At 41.4% G+C, this 20,996-nt stretch overlaps 1 protein-coding gene across 1 annotated transcript in view; it reads right to left on the bottom strand.

Moving 5' to 3' along the window:
• Positions 1–14,289: 14,289 nt before the first annotated feature.
• Positions 14,290–20,996, bottom strand: part of PPP1R3A (protein phosphatase 1 regulatory subunit 3A) — a 32,236-nt gene continuing 25,529 nt past the window's right edge. Inside the window, exon 4 of the mRNA XM_035128009.3 lies at positions 14,290–18,770. Within this exon, the coding sequence (XP_034983900.3) occupies positions 15,960–18,770 (2,811 nt within the window). The 3' untranslated portion in view covers positions 14,290–15,959. The remainder of the gene's footprint in view (positions 18,771–20,996) is intronic.

Here is a 20,996-nt window from a genome sequence, read left to right as displayed (position 1 = left end):
GCATTGAAAAATAAAACTCATGTAGGGGAGGGAATGGCATGTTATGTTTAATCCTTTTGTTCCTACTTCCTGGCTTTGTTCAAATCTCTCTGATTTGGAGGAAGAGAGCCAAAGAATGTGTAGAGTAGACAGGATCCTTACCTTCTCTTAGCATTCATCATTCCACATCACAAATCCTTGGAACTCATGCTATATTGCTCATATCCCCTACCTCTCTCTGCCCTGCCCCCTTATTCATCACCTATATCAGGCAGGCACATTCAACTTCCAAGAGACTGCGATCTACTCCCACTATAAAAAAACTGGCAGTGATCTACCCATTGGAGTTGTTGAACTTTTGGGGGGGAAGGTTGAGCCAAAATTGTTGAGCTTTTTGGGGGGACAATCAACCAGGAACCCAAGATCGACCAGGATCGACCAGGCACCCCATGATCGACCGGTAGATTGCGATCGACCTGTTGGACAGGCCTGACCTATATTATCCCTACCATGGGAAGTAGTTACTGCAGGACCCGTGACCTTCCATTTCTTTGCAGAAATCTCCTGGGATGAGACCCTCATCAGATTCCTGTTCAACAGCCCTGGAGGCCTAGTTCCCACCCCTTGTCCTTACCAGCTTGGCTTCCTAGTCCAGAGACCTACCATGCCACATAATATGGCTCCTCTTAGGAGCTCCTCTTCCACTGTCTTCCACCCTGTTTTCTTCAAACTATGTCCACCTGACACATGTCAGTCGAACTATACAAAAAGATCCCGTGTGTGTGTGTGTGTGTGTGTGTGTGTGTGTGTGTGGTGTGAGCTGCTGAGTATTTCCTAGCTTTATGAGCTCCATCTGTGAGCCTATCTCTGTACTCCTTCAGCTATCTGCTTCAAATATAAATGAAAAGGTCATTTGCTAGCCCAAACCAAGATAGGTCAAGGGCATTTGCTATAGGTCGTCTGCTTCAAATGCAATGTTCCAGAAGCAATCTGGCACTAGGCATAAATAGCAACAACAGGGAGTCTTGGATTTCAGATTCACAATAGAGTTTATAGGGGAGAGCGGTTGGGACGAGGCTACATTTAAATCTCAGCCAGCAACAGAGTGGCATTGGAGACAGGAAGATGCCCTAGTTCCTTTTGGAGGAAGAAAGTAGTATGGTTGCATTAGGGGAGAGTAGAGCTGTGACAGATTGTCTCTTAGAAGGAAAAGGAAATTTTATTTCTTTTTAAATATAATAATATTTTATTGTTTTTTCCATGTAGAAAACAACACTTGTTACTCAACAATTATATTCCAGTTTGACAAAACTGGTGACTCCCCACTCTCCCAAAATCGATCAGGATTGGAGCTCAAACCTGAGCCCAGGACCAAGATATAAACAACCACATAAAATAGCACACTTTTTAAACCCCGAAATCATAATAATAGGAACAATTCAGCAATGAAAAATGTGCATCTCCAATTCTCCATCCTCACTAAACCATTTTAATTTTTTAATTTTTTTTTGCAGAGAGATTCTTTTATATTTTTTACAAGCTTACCTACATCGGCTAATGGAATAGTCCCCTGAGTATGTAGAAACCACCACGTAACTGATACGTGGAGCCATTTTGCTTCCAAATGGATAGGCTGTTGGTAGCCAACATTGTGCCCTCAAAATACCTCTGGACCACAACCCCCATCATGGGTGTGGGTGTGTGTCTTTATGTATATATGTACACAACTACATGCACATATGGCTGAAAAGTATGTATTTATGGAAAAGCAATCCAGCAATCCCATTCTCTCCCCGCCCCAACAACATGGTTCCTGTTTAATATTTATAGATTCCATCCAACTGACAACAAGACTCTGAGCCATCTTTGCATTTTATATCGCGAATGACGATACACAAAGTGAGGATTGCAAGGATAAAGATTCAACATCCCACATCAAAGTTCAGTTAGCCTTAAATCTTCTTGAGGCTGATGCTATAGAAAAGAACACAGTAAATATAAGCCATTTTTTGCTTGCTTGGTTATGCAACTGCAGCAAATAATCTGACAACACAAACACCAAGCCTTTTAAAGGTTTCAAGTGCCCTGATTACAACCGCATTAAATCTGTGTCCTTTTGCATAGAAACTCTGGGCTTGACAGAGAGTAAAATGACTCTAAACCTCATCTGCTTTTCTCCCTCAGTTGGTATTTTATAGTCCCTGCTGTGTGGCATCCGCTACTAAGCTGACATGCCCGAACAGTGGCTGAACAAAGCAGAACCCATTGAAACTGCATTTATTTTCTAAATCTGCATAAAATGACTATTGCGGGGAGGCACTGTTCAAAACTGCCGACTTCAAAGTTGTTGTTGTTTTCATTTTTCTTTTCTTTTAACCCAATAATCAGCTTGAGACGCAGCATATGGTATAATCTCTAAATGCAGGAAATTTAGTTTACATTTTGTAATGTAAAAATGGCTAAGGGCTCAATATAAGGAAGCTGAAGCGGGGAGGGGGTGTGTTACAAAAAAAAATATCCCTATTGAGACAAGATAACAAATATAAGTAGTTTTTCCAAGGGAAATTAGGGTTCCTTGGGGAAAAAATCACCCCCATCTGCTGTTTTTGAAAACAGTGTTTTGTGGCACCCTCTCCTACTTAGTCATGCTAAAACAGTGCAAGAACAAAGACCAGCCCTGGTACATGCATACATTTTCCTCCAAAATTTACATAAAATTAGAATTTCCAGAACACATAATGCACCAGCCATACGGCATTATTCCTTGAACTTACAGGGGCTCTCAGTTTGCACAGTAAATACAAACTCTTCCCCTACAGTAAATGCTGCGATTCTAAAAGCATCTTTCATGTTTGTTTGTTTGTTTGTTTGTTTGTTTGTTTATAGTGTGTTTGTTTTCTCAAACTCCGGCAGTCAATTACATTCAGGATGCATTGCTTCGAAACCAAGGATTAATTTCTTCGTGAAGGTTTTTCTCCCCTGAAAAAAGCCAAGCCTTAGCTTAAAAGAAGACGTCCGATTTTCTGACACATGTAACTGAGCTGTCCGGCTGGCTGACCGAGAAGCCTCTCCTCCATCCCTCCTATCTAGATCGATAGCAGGGGCTTAATCGCATTGCCTTGCTCCCTCTTCATTTCCTCTGGTTTAGGGGCATTTCAGACATGAATAGCATAATGCTATTGTGAATGTTATTTTAGTGTCAGAATTGGAGAGTGTTTCAGAATGAAACTTACCATGTGTGTGTGTGTGTGTTAGTGGTGGGAATCTGGCCTAATGAGTGCTCCTGGCAAGTCATATTTCATTGTTCTTCTTTTTCTTTTTTTAAAAGAGAGACAGGCAGGAAATCATGATCAGCCGTCGAAAACAGCACATTTCATAATCTAAAAATAAATTATGCTCCAAACTGGGTGGCATAAGCAAACTGGCTCGCCTGCATCATTGTTTAAAGTGATATGAATGAGCAGGCCAGGGCAGGGAAAGCTCAGCTGATGTAACAGACGCTTGAGGTGCTATTTGGTGGGGCCATATTCTTTGAGCGACTTCGGACATGACACCCAAGGCCTTTTGCGCTCTCTGAATTCAAGTACCCCTTTGACGGGCTGCTGCTGCAGCTCCCAAGGTGGGTACAGAATTCTCACATAGCACCGGGCTCCAACTTGCAAGATTTTATTTAATGACATCCTTGCCTGAGGCAAATGAGAAAACAAACAAACAAACAGAGCTAGCTGCCAACATAAACCCAAAATGAACAAAAAGGCTGACCAGGAAAAAGTATGCAAAAATAACACATAATTTAATGAATACACATGGGGGTTGTTTATTTATTTAATAACATTGATCTCATATAGATATAGATATGCATGTACCATGCTTAGATTTTTAGGTTGACCTTGTATTATTTAGTTTATCAAATTGCATGATATTTTTTGCATATTTTCCCCAGTGAGAGCCTGTCTTGGGAGGACTTTGGCAGCACCTCTAATCCCGTGGAAGCTGCAGATGCCCAGAGCCTTGGCAGCTCCTTCCTTTCAGAACAATATTGCTTGGCAGACAGCCCCAAATGAGACCCCATTTTGAAAGTAGCGCTATCGATGGGAACAGAAACATTGCCCCTAAAATCCACTTCGCTGTGAAAATATTCACTCTTGTTTATTCCTTTAAGACGAAATGGGCGATCCCTTCACATCAAAAATCCCTCATTCTTCAACAGCATTTTCAGGGTCTGACAAAGTATTTGATTCTTAGACTGTGTATGCATTTGCCATTCACTCAGGCTCCTGTGCAATTCCCACCTCTGTTTTTTTTAATCTGTTGACACAGGACATTACCCATGACCTCAGGCATCTCAAAGTTTCCTCTGAAATACTGCATTTTGATCCCATTTTCCCCAAGCCAGCTTCACTCTGACTTGAGAACTAATAATGAAACAGATGTTGTAGATAATTATTATGCTATTTTTGTGATATACAAATGACATGAGAAAACTTGGTACACTTGTTTGTATAACACTATTCTTGTTTATAAAACCCAATTTAAAAAAAGAAAAGAACTGTAGGCTTACTCAATGCACAAGTGAATTCTAGGTGTGTACAATTGAAACAAAGCAGATTTCTGTGTACAGAGATGGAGTGGGGAAACCAGCCAGGTAATGCAGGTTAATGTACACACACACACACACACACACACACACCCCACATTTTTATTTCTACTCACTGGTGTCAACATGAGTGAGGAACAGGTTTAAGGATTTAGATTTGGTGGACAGAGTGCCTGAAGAACTATGGATGGAGGCTCGTAACATTATACAGGAGGCAGCAACGAAAACCATCCCAAGGAAAAGGAAATGCAAGAAAGCAAAATGGCTGTCCAATGAGGCCTTACAAATAGCGGAGGAGAGGAGGCAAGCAAAATGCAAGGGAGAAAGGGAAAGATACAGGAAACTGAATGCAGATTTCCAAAAAACAGCAAGGAGAGACAAGAGGGTCTTCTTAAATGAGCAATGCAAAGAAATAGAGGAAAACAATAGAATGGGGAAAACCAGAGATCTGTTCAAGAAAATTGGAGACATGAAAGGAACATTTCGTACAAAGATTACCATAATCAAGGACAAAAGTGGTAAGGACCTAACAGAAGCAGAAGACATCAAGAAGAGGTGGCAAGAATACACAGAGGAATTATACCAGAAAGATATGGAGGTCTCGTACACCCCAGGTAGTGTGGTTGCTGACCTTGAGCCAGACATCTTGGAGAGTGAAGTCAAATGGGCCTTAGAAAGCACTGCTAATAACAAGGCCAGTGGAAGTGATGATATTCCAGCTGAACTATTTAAAATTTTAAAAGATGATGCTGTTAAGGTGCTACACCCAATATGCCAGCAAGTTTGGAAAACTCAGCAATGGCCAGAGGATTGGAGAAGATCAGTCTACATCCCAATTCCAAAGAAGGGCAGTGCCAAAGAATGCTCCAACTACCGCACAATTGCGCTCATTTCACACGCTAGCAAGGTTATGCTTAAAATTCTACAAGGCAGGCTTAAGCAGTATGTGGACCGAGAACTCCCAGAAGTGCAAGCTGGATTTCGAAAGGGCAGAGGAACCAGAGACCAAATAGCAAACATGCGCTGGATTATGGAGAAAGCTATAGAGTTCCAGAAAAACGTCTACTTCTGCTTCATTGACTATGCAAAAGCCTTTGACTGTGTCGACCACAGCAAACTATGGCAAGTTCTTAAAGAAATGGGAGTGCCTGATCACCTCATCTGTCTCCTGAGAAATCTCTATGTGGGACAAGAAGCTACAGTTAGAACTGGATATGGAACAACTGAGTGGTTCAAAATTGGGAAAGGAGTACGACAAGGTTGTATATTGTCTCCCTGCTTATTTAACTTATATGCAGAATTCATCATGCGAAAGGCTGGATAAATCCCTAGCCGGAATTAAGATTGCCGGAAGAAATATCAACAACCTCAGATATGCAGATGACACAACCTTGATGGCAGAAAGCGAGGAGGAATTAAAGAACCTTTTAATGAGGGTGAAAGAGGAGAGCGCAAAATATGGTCTGAAGCTCAACATCAAAAAAACCAAGATCATGGCAACTGGTCCCATCACCTCCTGGCAAATAGAAGGGGAAGAAATGGAGGCAGTGAGAGATTTCACCTTCTTGGGCTCCTTGATCACTGCAGATGGTGACAGCAGTCACGAAATTAAAAGACGCCTGCTTCTTGGGAGAAAAGCAATGACAAACCTAGACAGCATCTTAAAAAGCAGAGACATCACCTTGCCGACAAAGGTCCGTATAGTTAAAGCTATGGTTTTCCCAGTAGTGATGTATGGAAGTGAGAGCTGGACCATAAAGAAGGCTGATCGCCGAAGAATTGATGCTTTTGAATTGTGGTGCTGGAGGAGACTCTTGAGAGTCCCATGGACTGCTAGAAGATCAAACCTATCCATTCTTAAGGAAATCAGCCCTGAGTGCTCCCTGGAAGGACAGATCGTGAAGCTGAGGCTCCAATACTTTGGCCACCTCATGAGAAGAGAGGAATCCTTGGAAAAGACCCTGATGTTGGGAAAGATTGAGGGCACTAGGAGAAGGGGACGTCAGAGGACAAGATGGTTGGACAGTGTTCTCGAAGCTACGAACATGAGTTTGACCAAACTGCGGGAGGCAGTGCAAGACAGGAGTGCCTGGCGTGCTATGGTCCATGGGGTCACGAAGAGTCGGACACGACTAAACGACTAAACAACAACAACAAATTGATACACATTGAAGTGTGCTGTTGTGTACAGCGGAATACAAATTCAATTAGAAAAACCCAGAGGAAAAACAAGCTTTCTGGTTTTTTAAGCCGGCAATATATACCTTACCTCAGATTGATCTACAACTGATTAGGATAATGAGACCAGTTTGGGAAGTATTGTATTGTTCTCAGTTGAAACAGGCCTCCTTTTGTCATTGGTGACATCAACATATATCCTGTTCTGGTTGCCTATGTAGCATCCTGACACCATCATGTCCCGTAGAGGATACCAGACTGGAAGGCATTTTATGAAACAGAAAGCAAAAATAATGGTGAAGCCTTCGTCAGGAGAGAAACAATGACTGTAAATAGATTCCAGAAAACATGGGATTAATGGGTTTCCTCAACTGCTATTTTTGGTGCAAAAAGGAAACCAAAGGCACATTCATGTGAGTTCTGTTCACTGCCAGTATATCCTCCATCTGCTTCAGTTTGGGTGCTGCTTGTTCAAATTACTGCTTCTACTTTTGTTTTCGTCTACAGCAGTGATGGCCCAACTTGGCCCTCCAGCTGTTTTGGGAATACAATTCCCATCATCCCTGACCACTGGTCCTGTTAGCCAGGGATGATGGGAGTTGTAGTCCCAAAACCAGCTGGAGGGCCAAGTTTGGCCATCCCTGGTCTACATGGATTAGCCAAACAGGTGACCCCAGCCAATCAAGAATTAGGTAGTGCCTGGAATGACTTCATGAGGCTACATAACCAATGCTATTTGGCCCTGTGGTGACATCACTGAGTCAAATGAAGTTAATTTAAAGTGAGGGTGATGCTTCCTGAATTATACACATGAGTGATTCTGGTCAAGCAAGGATCTTATAATAAATAGGACAGTACTATGATGCTATGCAGCCAATCAGTTTTGGCCGTGTGGTGATGTCCCTGAGTCAAATGAAGTCAATTCAGAGCAAGGGCACTATTTTCTGAATAGACAAACTTGTGACAAAATCATTCAAAAATCACTATACAGGAATAGCAGTTTTTGAAAAGGTGCATTAGGAATAAACGGACTGTGCAACAAGAGGAACTGTAAATGATTATTGCGTTCATGTGGAAACTTTTATAACTCATTAAGTCAGAGCTTTTCTTATGACTTGGTTAATGATATTTGATGAAAAGTGCTGTGCCTACTGTTTCAACGTATATTGCTGTTTAACCTGCACATCTGTATTTACTTTTTGCATTTTAATTAAACTTAGCAGAGTTGGGGCAGAGCATGACTTATTTTGCACACAATGGCTGAGGATGCTATGGTATTGGACTCACTCACATGCCCCTCCACCCAGGTCACCTACAAACCTGGGCAAATTGTCGGTCCTCCACAATGGAGGTGAGACTGTGAATATGCAGAGACTATACTGATGCTCTCTGTCCAGCAACAGTAAAACCTGGAGTTCCGCGATCAGCCCTAAGCAATATAGTTTAGAAAATGTGTTGACAAGTTAGGAAGGATTTTGAAGAAAGCAACAAGGATATTCAGTCATATGGGGAAAACAGTTTTGCTTGACATACAGAAAAATTAGAAGGGACACATTAAAATATTTCCCTATAGGATGTCAGAAAGAAAAAAAAGAACTGCCTTCACCTAACAGAATGAAATCTATTGGTTTTAAAATAGAGGGAAATATATCATTAAAGATTAGGAGACACTTCTTATAAGCCATGCAGCACTGGATAAAATGATGTGTGATGGGAGTCTTGGATATTTTTGTCTGCCTGGGATGCTTTAGATTAGCGTTTCTCAACCACTGTTCCCCGGCACACTACTGTGCCGCGGGACGCTGGCTGGTGTGCCGTGATGTGAGAAGGGCGATTTTGCAGCATCGTGGTCCCCTTTCGCTCTAGCTGCAGGAAGCCGGCCAGAGCCTCCCCTCTCTTTTTTTGCAAATAAATTTTGGGAGGGAGACCGAGGGAAAGCCACCCGCTTCTCTCTCACGCCGCTTTACGGCTGCTGAAACCCCCCCGAGAGAGAGCAGCGCCGCCGTACAGCGCCCAGGCTCTCTCCTCTCCCAAGGTAAAGGGATCCGCCGCCGAGAGTGGGAGGGGGGAAGAGGGGGCGGGGGGAAGGAGGAGCGCAGGTGAGAGCTGGTGGGCAGAAAAGTTGGCCAAGTCGCGGCAAGGCGAGGCAGGCGCGGCTCGCGAACTGCGAGGTGCCAACCCGGCAGCAGAGAGCTAGAGCGCGCGAGGAGGGAGCGCGCGCAGGCGCCGCCACCGCTCTTCCAGCCCAGCTGCCATTCTCCCAACACTAAGCGCTCCCCTCTCCCCTCCTTCCTTTTGTCCCACACCCCCATCTTTGCCTCGCTTTCTCCCGCCCTGCCCGTGGCCGCAATGGGCTTGACCCGCCAGAAAGCAATATTTGGCAAGTGTTTCTTACAGTCATAATTATAATATAGGGCGGCAAAGAGTTAATTTTTTAAACTTTTTAAATGGTGGTGTGCCTCGTGATTTTTTTCACGGAACAAGTGTGCCGTGGCCCAAAAAAGGTTGAGAAACACTGCTATAGATATAGTATTTTCTGTCTGAGGACATGGGATTAGATAAGAACATGGATGGAAAATCCAGATGGCATTAGCCTCCAACTCCCATCATCCCTGACCACTGGCCACTCTGGCTGGGGCTGATGGAAGTTGGAGTCCAAAAATGTCTGAAGGGCCACGGTTTTACCACCCCTTCCATCACCATCACTATCACCACCAGCAACAACTCATTACACTTGACATTGTATTGGCACCAGAAAACGGGGTAACACAGGTACTGGATCAATCCACTCTGTATAAAAATACACCGCAAGTATTTCAGCTTCAAGGATTATATAGAAGAATGTGAAACTTTTGAAAACAAAGCAAATCAAGAACAATAAGATGAAGGTTAGAGTTGGTCCTTCTGAATGACTATATATTGATTTTGATGATGAAATAAATACAGTAAGTGAATGATGGATAGTTCTGTTATCTCTTCATATCTGGCTCACTCCTTTGCTTTGGCTGACTAAAATGGATTGGAGCGAATAAATGTGACTGAGTGTGTGAAAGAAATAAAGCAAAAGTTAATAACTTTGCATTGAGCATCTGGGAATACCACATCTCTTTGCTAGATCATTTTTAAATGATCTAATGCTGTAGGCAAACTTGTGTATTGCAGATTGTTATTGATGATACATTAATTCAGGCATCCCCAAACTGCGGCCCTCCAGATGTTTTGGCCTACAACTCCCACGATCCCTAGCTAACAGGACCAGTGGTCAGGGATAATGGGAACTGTAGTCCAAAACATCTGGAGGGCCGAAGTTTGGGGATGCCTGCATTAATTTATGAAAACTGAAATAGCTGGAGACATTAAAATAAAAATTGCATTCTGTCTACAAGCCTGGAACAAATTATTGCAGGATTTATTCAACTGTTAGTTTTAACATTTGGCATGAGGAATTTTCTCTTTTAATTAAGATATCAGAATTAATTCTCTTCTTGTCTCTTCAGTTCAAAGTTGCCAACAATAATGATGCAAAAAGAAATGAGAGTGGATGTATTGATATGCAATGTATAAAACAAAGATCAAAACATGCTAGACTGCTGGCTTGGGCTCTGTTGACAGTCCAGAGCTGCCTGGAATCAAAGTGGGCACAGGAGTTGGGTGAGCAAGCAAGAAGGTAGCCCTGCCCCTGAATTCGAACTTTCCTACTGCCATCACCATGCCCAATCCCCAATGCTCAGGAGAGGCTTTACAAATGGGGCAGTGAATTGCAGTAGGAGAAGGGTTGGCAGATCTCCATTATAGGAGATGGCTTGCATTTGCATAACATTGCGTGGTCTCCCTTAGTCTATGTCAGTCCTGCGTCGGCTAATCGGAGCCTTCTGCCGCTGAGGTCTCTGTTCTACTACCCTCAATTCCCATCTGGTCCTGGGGAGAAGTGGGGTCAGGAATGCTTTCCAAGAACACTGTCAGCTGTCTCTCCTCTGGTGCTTTTCTTCTTCCTGCTGATGCTTTTCCACTGTTTCCCAGCTTCTGCCCTCTGCAGCCCTTCTGCAAACCGCTGATCTAAATCCATATTTTCCTCCTGTTCTCGGGAAGGTTCAGGAGAAGAGGGGGGGCGATCCCCACCATTCCTCATCAGTCCAGCCCCTGACAAGAGGACAGACATTGAATGATTTCTCTGTGAAGTCTCCTTTAACTGCATGCATATGTTATTGTTTTTCGTATTGCAAGCAATGTTATAAGCACCGGGGGTGGGCTGTAGCTCAGTGGTAGAGCATCTACTTTGCATGAAGAAGGTCCCCATTTCAATCTCCAGCATCTCCAGGTAGGACTAAGAGAGACCCATTCCTGAAACCCTGGAGAGCCACTGCCAATATAGCCAATACTGAGCTAGATGGACCAATGGGCTGTCTCAGTGTAAGGCAGCTGTGTTCCTATGGGAGGCAATAAGAGGTGACACAGGAAAGAGAGAAACAGGATGCATGTTTGTTCTAGACAGAGAGCACATCTTGCCATTAGAATATATCATATTAACATGGTCCCCTGCCTCTAAACACCAGTGCATCTTGTCCCGAAGAAGAGAACCTCAAACTTTAGCTCCTGTTGTGCTATTATTTCATGCTTCTTTGGGTACCAATCCAAATGGTGCCAAATTGCCATGAATAAGAATATTGTTATGACTGTCAAGTTTGAAGATGGCCTTGTATCGAGTCTTTTCTGTGGTGAATAGCTGGAGACAGTTAGTGAACTTGCATCCGAAGTTTCAAAAAAAAAAAATCTATCAGGAGAAAGTGTGGATAAAAGTGCGCATATCTGTGAAGATTGCATTAAAATGCATTATATTAGGGGAAAATACTTGTCAAAAAATAGGCATATTGGGCAAAACTGCACAGAAAAGAATGGTATATTGGGAGAAATGTGCACTCAAATGCCACTGAATTTTCGTACAGACTTTTTAAAAATTGCAAGTTGATGAGGAAATATAGTGAACTGAATTTAAGATGGGAAAAGTGAGAGAAACCAAAACTGACAGAATCCTCCATTCCTGGCTATATATTCCACCACAGAAAATCATGGGCATCTCTATTTGCTCTGAAAGCCATATGCCTGCACTAAGACTTGACGTACAGCTGCAGGTGGTTGTCTGACCACATCATCTAATCTAAAATGTCATGGTAGGATTTGCTAGTGTTGAATTTCTTGCACTTTGCACCTTATGATGTTTGACAATTCTAAATTAACGAACCGTTTTGTCTAAACACTGCTTTTCCATGACACCTTGCACATTATCAAATTAGTGAAACGGTGCCATGCTATTCTGGGGGGTTTTACGATGCATTTCGACATGTGATTTAAAGCAAAAGGTCAGAGCTGCAGCCCAGAAATGGCATGGTAGTTATGAGCTATCTATCATATGAAGAGAAGAAAGCGGTGGCCTTCCCTAAATTTGGCTTGCACCACATATTCATATGCTGGTCGTTCCATGCAACTCCTTCCTGCTCTCTGTAGAAAACAGGATGTGTTCCCCTCTCCATCAGCATCTCTTCGGATGTGATTCTTGGGGTTTGATGTTATTTATGTGTTTTAAAGTTCTATATCCAGCTCTTCCATAGATACCAAATATTTTGCGAATGTTGAAAACTGCAAATGCATATATATATATATATATATATATATATATATATATATATATACATACATATATATGATTAGTTGAGGCCTGCACCTGCACCTCTTGGAAATTCATAGAGATAAATATATGTATTTATATATTTATATTTTTTGTATATTTGTATATTGTAGGGTGTGTTTTTCGAAAAAGCTACCCCTTTAGCTTCAAAGGTGGGCAATGATGGTTTGAAATGAAAAATGTATGCCTATATATTTAACATGTTAATAAAATTGTTCTGCACAATAGCTGATAAGGTAAAAGAAGGCGATGAAAAAATATTTTAGAAAAAAATAAATAGAACACAACAACCTGAAAGGTATATAGTTTTGTCATTGTCAGTAAAATGAGAAGTACAATTCTGTCTCTTGCATAAATATGTAGAATATGTATTTTATTTTATTTTATTACTTTTTTGTGGCAGATATTTTATCTGAAATTTAGATATTTATTTAATTCATCGTATCGCTCCCCTGCCCACTACCCATTTGTCTGATTATTCAAGAACAGATTATTCAGATATATATTTGATTCACTTCAGCAGCCATGGAAATATATATATATTTATCTGTGGGTCCCAGTGCATTTTACATATTCTAAAAGTCAAACAACTAGATAAGAATCTAGGTAACCAATCTGTCAACATTTTGACCACCATTTTGCATCCACAACATTTCATTTCCCATTTTTATATAAAGGATAAACTGAGACAAGAGAATGCAGTGGTTAATCACATAAGCTCCCAGTCAACAAGTCTCTTACTCAAACCTCAGATTACTCTAAATGTACAAGGTGGCAAGCCTCAGCATACCCTCCCTCGTCTGTTAAATGGGGATAATGTGCTCTACGGAGGAAATCTGTGTGAAACGGTTTGATCATTTAGGAAAACAAGTATACATATGCCAAGGCATGGATATGTAAGTATATTGCTCAAGGTGTTGGGAGTGGAGCCATAGAATTCTTGTGCAGTGCACAGCTCCACACATGTGAAGATAAGGATATGGGGAAGTGCTGGATATTACTTAAAATGTTTTCAAAGTAACCAATTATGGAGTCTATTCTGTCAGCTGATGCAAACCATTCTGGCAATAGAAGTTAAACCTACCTGTCTCCCCACAAAAAGAAAGAAAGAATTTTGTTTCAAGATTCGCCCAATATGGATGCTTAGGGGGAATATATTGACCAAAGCAACTGATTTTCATGGACACTTTCATTGTTCGCTTTTCCATAATTTTCACAAAGCCAAGGCTTGTGGTGAGGACTATATTTTCCTTGCCAACTGATCCAAACCTTTAGAGCAGGCATCCCCAAACTTCAGCCCTCCAGATGTTTTGGACTACAATTCCCATCTTCCCCGACCATTGGTCCTGTTTAGCTAGGGATCATGGAAGTTGTAGCCCAAAACATCTGGAGGGCCGCAGTTTGGGGATGCCTGTTTTAGAGCATCAACCTTGCAGCAATAGAGAATACAGCTGGAACTGGAGATGTTTGGAAATAGAATACCACTCCCAGGGTTATCACATTCCCAGACAATAAACTATCATATAGAAGGTTTTTTTTTTAATGTTTTGGGCATACATTTGAAATGTACTTCTGAAAATATGTGCTCTCTCAGCAAGTAACTGAATGAATGTAGCAGGTAGTTTTGCTTATCACTCAAGTTGTGGGTTATTTCCCTTAAAAAAAAACCATATTAGAACCATTAACAGTCCAAGTAATGTTCATTGGACTACAGCTCCCATCAGCCCCAGTCAGCATAGCCAATAATCAAGGATAATGGGAATCAGAGTGCCATACTCTGCCATGGCATCCCTGCAGAAGAAGGCTTTATTACCGTATCTTGCAGGGTTCCAAAGTAATCCACACACAATCCAACCATTCAAAATTTGTTTATTATTACTATTATTCAACACTTGTTGGGATTGCCTTTCTAAAGCAACATGGTTTAAACAACATCATTCAGAAAGTCCAACTGGAATAATGCTAAAATTAAGTGAAATTCTTCCCTTGTGTTACATAGTCTTCATTTACAAAAAGTATATATATATATATTTATATATATAAACAATATCTGAAGACAACCAGGCTCTAATTTGTATCCTTCAGTCTACATCAGTCCATATCAGCTCTGTGGTGTGAACAAGAGCCTGCTTTTTCTGCATAGCACTTTTTATTTTTTTACACATGCAAAGTTACATCACAATTGCACTGGAGCCTAGAGTTGTAACTGTGCAGACATTAATGTTACCTATTTAACTCATCACATTGGGGAAAAACAACAGCAGCCACCTACGCCTCCTTCGGGCATTATCAAGAAGTATTAAGTTAACATTGGAGCTGGAGGTAGCTCTGCCCCCCCACTTGTCACTATTTCTGCCACCCTCCAGTGTGTACAGGACAATCTTTTCTGAAGTGGGGGATCACTTGCACTCATGGAATCTTTCTATGTTCTTTAGAACGCTAGAAAACCAGGGTTCTAAAGCACATGTGAGCCTTCATTAGGGCAGAAGGCTTTGCTTCAGAAGACTGACCTCGATTTGGAGGGAGATGAGAATGGTGACAAAGGGAAGAGCTGACATACTTGCCCCCGTGACTCTCCTCATATGTTTCATTAATTCTGATTGGCAGTGTCTGATGACGGCTCCATTTAACCCATAAAGTTGAGTTTTTCTACCAAAATATGCTTGCTAATTCTAGTTGTACATCATTAAATGCATACGGGGTACATTCCTTGCACTCTTGCACAACTCCTATCAATTTCAGCGGTGCATGCAGAGTGACATCCCAGTGGATCTTGCCTATGGTCAGTATTAATATATTAAGGGCATGTCCACATTGCATAGATTGAAAGAGGAGGAAGAGAAGGACTCAAACTCGATGCATCAGATCCTTGCAAACAATACTGCAGCTTTGGTTTTCCCATCTGTTCACCCAGCAAAACAGGAAAATTGTGGGATGAATGCAGATGATACAGTCCAAACTGAGGAATGGTGTGCAAAATTCCCTGGCCACACAATACCTTATTTTGTGGGGGGCCTACTTCTCATCCTTCCATTTTAGCGCATAAGTGCCCAGTATAAAATACAGGAAACTCCTAAGTGGACATGCCCTATTACTGTGTTAGTTATAATGCCATTCCCTCTTTACTTACTTGCTATATAAAACCGTTTTTTAAAAAAGCCTTTCAGAAAGAAAATAAAGCTTTACTACAAAACAAATGAGTGCGATAAAATCGTAAGAGACTCTGAAGAAACTCAAGCTTCACATCTTCCTAACCAGAAAAGGAGCAGCAGCTGTATTTAATTTCAACTTGATGTGCTTCAGAACTCATTTTCATATAGGTATTTAATGATCCAAACTTAATGGTCCTATGCAGAATAATTACTTTTATGATGGAGCAAACTCCATGTACATTCCTTTAAGCATTGTTTCAAGGGAAGGGGGGGGGGAATCTTGAGTTGGTTCTGTGTGGACATAGCTGTCCTTTGGGATATACAGATATTCAACGATAAGTGCTTCATGTAGACATTTGGAAGCTTTATACTACTCTTTTTTGACCGATTCCTCGCCCTTCCTGCCCTCACAGTACAGCCAATACAATGAAAAGAAGTAAAGTGCAAAGCAAACGATTAAATCGTAGTGGTACAAAGTGACGCAAAACACAACGAACAAGAGGAAATAAAGTATTTTGTAACAAATGTGCTTTAAAACGAGGCACTCAGCTGGTAAGCTATCAGCTTCACTTTGCTGGCCAGAAATTGCTGTGTGACCAAAAACAGACTGGTTGCCAAGCCCGTCAGTGTTCACTGTTTCTTCAGTTATCAAACCTTCAGACTCTGAGATTCTCTCTTCTCTTTCTTCTAGGGGTTCACTAATTAAAATGGTTGGCCCTAATAGCTTTTCCTGTCTGAGCTCTGGCTGACCCGTGCTTCTTTCTCCTTTCTCACTAGAAGGCAGCACTTCTGAACGCTCAGGAAGTTCTTGGAGTTCAGCCTCCTCCAAACAAATATTTGGAATCCTGGGAGCTGTTTCACCAGTTGGGGTGAAGCCGCATTCTGAGTCAGCTGCAATATCGACTGAAGCTTCTGTGTCTGGATGCAACACTTGCCCCCACTCAGCAGGAAGAGCTCCCCTGGACTCTTCCAAAGATGTCACAGATGAACTTTCATCATAGCTGCCAGCAACAATGACCTCAGAAGGGGAAATTTTGCTTTCTCCTTTAGCACCGTCATGAGGAAGCGTTCTCCAGACACTTGCCTCTTCAGCCTCTTGGCTGCATAGGCCTTGCGGTAGGCCTTGCAAAGCTTTCGGAGATGTTTCAGGATATAAATCCTGCTCCTTTCCTTCTGCAGCAGAAGTCCATAATATTTCATCTGGTGGTGAATCATTCCCAGTGCTATGTTCTGCTGCCCCAAGCTTTTCGCTTGCACTGCGTACTGACATCATTTCTCCGTGCACCGTTTCATGTATGTGTGCATTATAAATATCTGAAACTGATTCCTCTTCAAATTTGGTGTCATATAATACACCCACTGTATTGCACTGACAAAGAGGATAATGTGAACCATCACTTCTCCCTTCATGTATATCAAACACTGTTTCCTTTTCCTCTGTGGACCTGTCACTTAGTGCAGTCTCTTGAGGTAGCTTAACAATTACTGCTTTTTCACCAGCAGACATTTTTTCTGGAGTGCTTTCTGATGTCATTTTAATTATATAAGAGGCTGTAACTGCCTCTGCTTCCCTTATACTATCATGCTCCGCTACGTAAGACTCTTCATATCTCACCGGGTCTTGGCAGGTAAACAATTCATCTGTGGGAGTTACATCCAAACATCTTGTATTGTCTTTAATTCCCCACATAGCTTCGCCACCTGTTAGCTCTTCCACCCGCACTCCTTCATTGGCTTCGCTTTCTTTTTCTGCCAGTTGACTTCCTAAGCCTCTCCAACTTTGATCCCCCCATGTGACCCTGCTGCTGTGATCATCATCAGTAAACCTGCCAGGATCACTTTGGCACAGCTCTGCCTGCAACATCTTTCTGTTTACTGGGTCATAGCCCTGACTGTGCTTCCCTTCTTCTAAATTTCCTCCAGCATCAAACATATCTTCTACATTTGTTGATGCAGAATATGTGGATATACTTTCATCGGCTGTCTGTACCAAATTTGGGTAGCTCAAGCAAATCCCACTTGTACTCTGAATGTCTTCTGGGTAACTACTCTCTGCTCCCTTTAAATTTTGACTTAATTCGCCTACAACGGAAGTTGTCCTTTCCTGCTTATTTCTTTTGCCTGAGATTTCCCCAGCATTTAGCCATGATAAATCTATGGGCTCATGTAATTCCTCATCTTTTCCTACATCTAACACACCAGGACTCATCAATTCTCTTTGTGAAAACTTCTCTATTGTACCGCCTTCATTGTTACTTGGTGTGAACAACAATAGTTGTTGATTTTGTATTTCAGTGGAATCTTTTCCATGCCTGTTGGTAGGGCATGCTTGTGCCTCTTCTGAAGATTGCTCTAAAATGCTCAACTTTATTTCTTTCACCTTATCAAGCTTATACTCAGACTTATATTTTTCTTCTACAATGTCATCTTTGGTATGTGAACTTGTAACAGACCTTGATGTGACATCAGTTTCAGCTAAGGTATTGGTATTAAATTCTCCTCTTAAATACACCTTTTTGTTCCCACAACTCTCAATTTTGGATTCATTTTTGTCAATATTTTCTAAAACTGATTCAAGAGTTTGGGAAGATGTTTCCTGCATATGTTGCCCAAGAAATGGCTTGACCTTGTCATCCACTCTTTCCAATACTTCCTCTTTTAACACAATGGCTTCATCATACTCTAAGGGAACTATTTTGGGCCTTGTTTGGTGGTGATCATAATTATCCTCTCTGATTAACAAACTCTCTGTTGCTTTGCTTCCTGAGGCATCTTCAGATTCATGCTTTTGAACATCTGCAGGACACACCCCATGATTACTTGAGATAACATCTGTAAAACAGTCAGTCTCCCTTTCTTTTGTTCCAGACCAGTGCTCCAGTGATGAAAGGGTTTCAATGGTACTAAAGCTTTCTGAAGACTGGGCCCTATTGTTTACCGAGTCCAGTGCAGTCAATTTTTCCGGGGGTAACATACAAAAATCATTTCCTGTGGAAGACATTTGGTTATTGTGCAGATCTTTGTCTTGTAAAGCCCGTTCAGATGAACTTATCGGCAGAGGTTGCCTAAGCAAGCAAGAGTCTATCTTGCCCTCCAGTTCTTTTGGTTCATTTGGAAATCTAACTGGCTCGGATGTGTATAAATTCCTTTCATCCTTGGCTCTAGTGAAGTGCTGACTTAGCTGAAAGAAGAGAACAAGAAAAAATGATCAGAATGCATGTGTGCGTACACATATACTTAGATATATAAGAGAAAGGATTTAATCAGAAAAGTTTGGTATTCAGTAAGACGGATTGGAGAAAACAAATCAGTTACAGATTTTATGTTGTGTGTCCTCTTTAAAATAAAGGGTGTTAGAAGGTTGTGTAAAAGCAAGAAATGAAATAGCCCTGAGTCCCCTCTTTTTCTCACTTCCACCCCCGCCCCTCATCTCCCCACTCTCTTTATTTATGAGCTTAGTAAGCTGCAAGTCCATTTCATACAAATGAATCCAAAAGAGAATATTCTCTACAAGAGAAGCTAATTCATTCACAGAGCACATTCCCTCCCAGGCATGTTTTATTTTAAAGTGACCGCATTGATCCACCGCATATCAAAGCTAGAGAATGAATGGTATTGTCCGGTAAAAGAAAGATACATTTGCACACTGACAAATACTCTAAGGGTTCCCTTTTCTTCGTTCCTCTCAGCACTCATTTTGCAGGCTGCATACCGGAATGTTTTGAGAGTTCTAGAAAGTGTAAAAGGAGTTAGTAAAGGAAAGGCCAGGAACGAGTAAGTTCCCCCCCCCATCTCCAAATATTGCATTATACAATTCAATAGCATTTGCTTGTCATGGCATTCTCTCCTTGCTTTCGAATACTCAGGCTGATGGTTTCATACCAATCAATTAGAGGATAGCTTCTTGGGGGCCACCTTATTACATTTACACTTGCTGCAGATACCCCCCATTACAGTGACTCTTATTAATATGTTTTCTGCAAAGCCTCTGCAAACTATTAATAGTAAAACGTCACTCAAAGAAAAGTGAAGGAACTAATGTTTCTGCAAATTCTGTTTTAATGACCCTCTGCCAACTGGTGCTCAAATGCATCTGAGCTCTTCAGTGATGCCAACTGTCAGGATTTAATAGTGAGATGCCTGGGTTTCCCCCCTCCTCTCTCTCCCTCCTCATAACTGACATTTGCATGATCTCAATAATTATATGCAAATCTTACGATTTTCCCCTTCTTCTCACATAAGGCTCATGTTACTTGTCAACTGCCGAGCTGTCTTGTGAGCAATTGCCTATGGGTTTCAAAGATTTGCTTGCATTTCCATTTATTATAGGCCTCCATTGTTTAATTCATTACGCAGCACATAAGGTAAATTAAAATCTGAATGACATACATATACACTCTTCATTTATTGTACAGATGATCACTTTGATTTCCCCTTCTTGTTAAAAAAAACTGTTAAATTTTAGTGTGTTCATTGTCTCAGGGAATGCTAAGAGTATCCTGTGATTCCCCCACCCCAGCTTCTTATTTCTGTCTTTTTGTATTAAAAAAAGTTTAAAAAAATAAATTTACAAAGATGCTGATTTTCAGACAGTGAATCCTCCTGTGACAACTCTTAACTACCCTAAAGTTAGAGAAAGGGAGTCTTCATGCTTATATGTGAAAAAATCATCTTATTGCCAAAATGATTTTATTGCCATTGTCCAAAAGGGCTGCAAGTCCTGTTGTGGGTTTCAGCTTTCCTGTGTTCTCAGACAAACAGTATTGTATCCCATACTTATTTAGGTACGTGCCCACAAGTGATATGAGCTCCAGACTTGCTGTCATTTCTTCCCACAAAATGCAAGGCAGCCTATTTTGGACAACCCACACAGGTAATAATAATAATAATAATAATAATAATAATAATAATAATAATAATAATTTATACCCCACCCATCTGGCTGGGTTTCCCCAGCCACTCTGGGCAGCTTCCAACAGAAAAATAAAACACAATAATCTATTAAACATTAAAAGTCTCCCTGAACAGCAAGGTTAAATGCTTGCTGTTTACAAGGGAATTGATATGAATCAGAGATTCTGGGAATGTATATTTTATAGCTGGCAGGTGAGATTCACGACCAAGATGTGCACAAATATTGGTCTTAAAGAGGTTCATAAGCAGGAAGAAAAGAGGAAGTTGTCATACCAGGGATGTGAGGTACAGCATGGTTCACCTTACCCTTTGGCCGGATGCCAAGATAACTGACTCCCCTCATCATTGCTGTTGCTCTGTGGTGAGCTTACAAGCAGCCACTGCAGGGCAAACAGCCATCTACCTCCAGTCATAGTCTGTGTTAGGCAGCCTACATGTAGAACAAAGGAAGTCTACTGAACAAAAAATGTATACATGTGTACACTGATCACAG

The sequence above is a fragment of the Zootoca vivipara genome, chromosome 9 (genome assembly GCF_965207765.1).
Source record: "Zootoca vivipara chromosome 9, rZooViv2.hap1.1, whole genome shotgun sequence".
NCBI classification, from domain to species: domain Eukaryota; kingdom Metazoa; phylum Chordata; class Lepidosauria; order Squamata; family Lacertidae; genus Zootoca; species Zootoca vivipara.
The sequence above is the reverse complement of the archived record's forward strand: the minus strand, read 5'-3'. Positions and strand labels throughout refer to the sequence as shown.